Source organism: Cicer arietinum, chromosome 4 (assembly GCF_000331145.2).
Source record: "Cicer arietinum cultivar CDC Frontier isolate Library 1 chromosome 4, Cicar.CDCFrontier_v2.0, whole genome shotgun sequence".
In the NCBI taxonomy this organism is placed as follows: Eukaryota; Viridiplantae; Streptophyta; class Magnoliopsida; order Fabales; family Fabaceae; genus Cicer; species Cicer arietinum.
In genome coordinates this window covers 64551387-64554064 of record NC_021163.2, presented here as the reverse complement: position 1 = coordinate 64554064, position 2678 = coordinate 64551387, and the positions used below count along the sequence as shown (strand labels likewise).

At 30.4% G+C, this 2678-nt stretch overlaps 1 protein-coding gene across 3 annotated transcripts in view; it reads left to right on the top strand.

Annotated features, from left to right (window-relative positions):
- The window catches only part of LOC101495235 (phosphatidylinositol/phosphatidylcholine transfer protein SFH8-like), a 5139-nt gene extending 4235 nt beyond the window's left edge, over nucleotides 1-904 (top strand). For all 3 annotated transcript variants that reach the window (XM_004499135.4, XM_004499132.4, XM_004499134.4), the window contains exons 13-14: nucleotides 484-558; nucleotides 670-904. In XM_004499135.4, the coding sequence (XP_004499192.1) occupies nucleotides 484-558; nucleotides 670-693 (99 nt within the window). In that variant the 3' untranslated portion in view covers nucleotides 694-904. The remainder of the gene's footprint in view (nucleotides 1-483; nucleotides 559-669) is intronic.
- Nucleotides 905-2678: the final 1774 nt, after the last annotated feature.

The window sequence follows — 2678 nt, the reverse complement described above, 5'->3', positions numbered from 1 at the left end:
TACCAGTTCTCAATTTCTAGGAAAAATATTGTATGCTGTGCTATTATTTAGGAACGAATTAGCCTGTCTACTAATAATCTGCTCAGTTATGATATTGCGATTACTAATGTGACGTTATAACTTGTTTAAGTAGTGAGTTTATTAAGATACATCTGCAGCATTTAATGCAAGTAAAAATTATAAGCATGTCTCCTTAGTTTATGCTCTTGACTTGAGGTAGATACTGCTTAGAGTTAGGAGTCTTGTAAACCAAATTGCACCTGTGAGATCTTTGTTTTATCTCACAGGTCAGGGGAACTTGTTCTGTGTTAGACTTGAATAGGAAAACTTAACAGCTTTGCGGTCGATTATATATTTTTTACACCACTTTTTGAACCGTCCATGGGCAGCTGTTTTTTTTTTCCGTATAAACTATAAGATTAGCGGAGTTTTTTCGTTTAACATGTATAGTATAAAGACTAGTGTTTTCTGTTTGATAAACAGGCTTTATACGAAGCTTTGATTAGGCAAGAAGAGCTTATGGCATACATAGACTGTCAGGAAAGAAGAAAATTTGAGGTAAGTCAATGATATTTGCATCTTGTGTAGTTTCAAAGTTTAAAAAATCCAAATGCTTGTTACTATCTTGCATGGGAACTCTTAAATTTACTGTCTGTTTTTGTAAAGCAGAAAAAGAAGTTTTGCTGGTGGTGAAGAGATATCTGTACAGAACAAAGCTGTACAAAGTTTAAAAAATCCAAATGCTTGGTTTCTGTATAAAGTTCTTGTGTGATTGAATTATATATGTATACGGCTACTTATTATCTTTCTTAATTTTAATATTGTTGAGTTTGAGTGTTGAATTGTAAATTATTGTGAGACATTTTTCAAGTTCAATCAAAGTTGTAAGTTGAAGTTTGATTCACTTTAGTTTCATTCCATATTACGCTTTCAAATATATATATTGTTATTTCCTTAATACAAGGATCTTCAACTCATACATTAAACTTTTAGAACTTGAAAGTGATTATCACTTTTCAATTATTAATAGGACCAACAAGACAACAACGCATCTTTCAAGACTAAGTCAACTGTTTTATTCGAATGTACTATGACTGAGGTTTTGATGTATTTAGATTGTACAAAGAAAGTGAATAGGACAAGTTGTTGATTGCCTACCTCTGTTTCCTTATATTTCTCTCTATACCTCTCTACATTTGTTTTCTCTTTCATAATTCTCTTACTATTTTAAACACCACTCTCTCTTATTTTACTTCAAAATTGCTTAAAATTACTTTATCGAAGTACAAAGGTAGAGATTCAATTATGTGTTGGTGTATGTTTGTTTTAAGTATAAAAGGACTTTGGTATTGGTTTGAAGGGGTTTCCCGTCTCTGTTTATTAAGGTAAGGTGTGAATTATTTTGTGGCTCTTTTTGGTATGGCAGTAGGGTTTTTCATGTGGAGACATAGGCGAAGTTAGGATAAATTTTCTGAGGTGTGAAACATAAACATAAATAAGATGAATCTCTCTCAATGTTATAAACATAAACATTTTTATTGTTGATGAAACTATCTCAATAGTAGATATTAGAAGTGTTAAAATAAGATGGATAGATTTAATAATTAAGTGATAATTTTTTTACTGTCTTGTTTCTATTAATTTTTTACAAATAAATTTATTTGAAGAACTTAAATATATATTATTAGAAATAACTACATATAAAAATATACCAAACTATTAAAAAAAGGGGTAGCCAGAGCTACCCATGGATACAAGTAGCTTCACCCCTGATGGAGGTTTCTATCCATTTTTATTGATTGTTGATGTCTTACCTCTCAAAGTGTGTGTAGTTTCTACCCCTGGTGTCTTACCCCTCTACAATAAATAGTAAGAAATAATTTTTAAAAACTAATAATTAATTCTAAATTTCGAATACGACAAATTAAAAAAAATAACTTAAAAAGAATTGAAAATAGTACTTTTTTAAATGAAGAATTTTTTTAGAATGAGATTAGGACCCGTCGGCTTCGACTAATAGTGCGTTTGGTATGCAGTTACCTACTTCCACCACATGTTCAATTAGCATTCCACCTTTAATTTTAAGAAGGAATATTTCTAAAAAATATCTTGAGAATGAGTAGTTATGCATGTTTGATTTGTTCTTTGCTTATTTTTTATGTTGTAAGGAAGAAAAAACAGGTTGAATTGTTCCTTACCACAAACAAGTGTTTTAACCGCATAAACAGAGATGTTGTCTTTTGGGTCATTGTAAATTGTATGTGTCAATAGAACAAGTTGGCAACCAGGGATAATGATGTTAAAGCCAGCAAGTATTTCATCATTTGAGCTGACATCATATGTATTCATTTTCAAACCAGCAAAGACAGAGTTCTATCAATAAATATGCCATGTTTGAGCATTATAATATATACACTTTTCACCTATGCCTCATCACTATACTTTTCCTATTTGTTATGCACAATCCAATGTGATCTAATGCAAGCACGTTGCAGATGCATTATTATTAGCTAAAATGCATATAACTGAACATCTCACATCAATGGTATTATTTGAGAACAAGCTTCTATAATCCAATGCTTCATGCAGAATACTAACTAAATATATTAACAAAAACAGTTATTTTATATGAGTTATCATATATGAGGCAACAAATAATGGAAGGAATAGAAAGATAA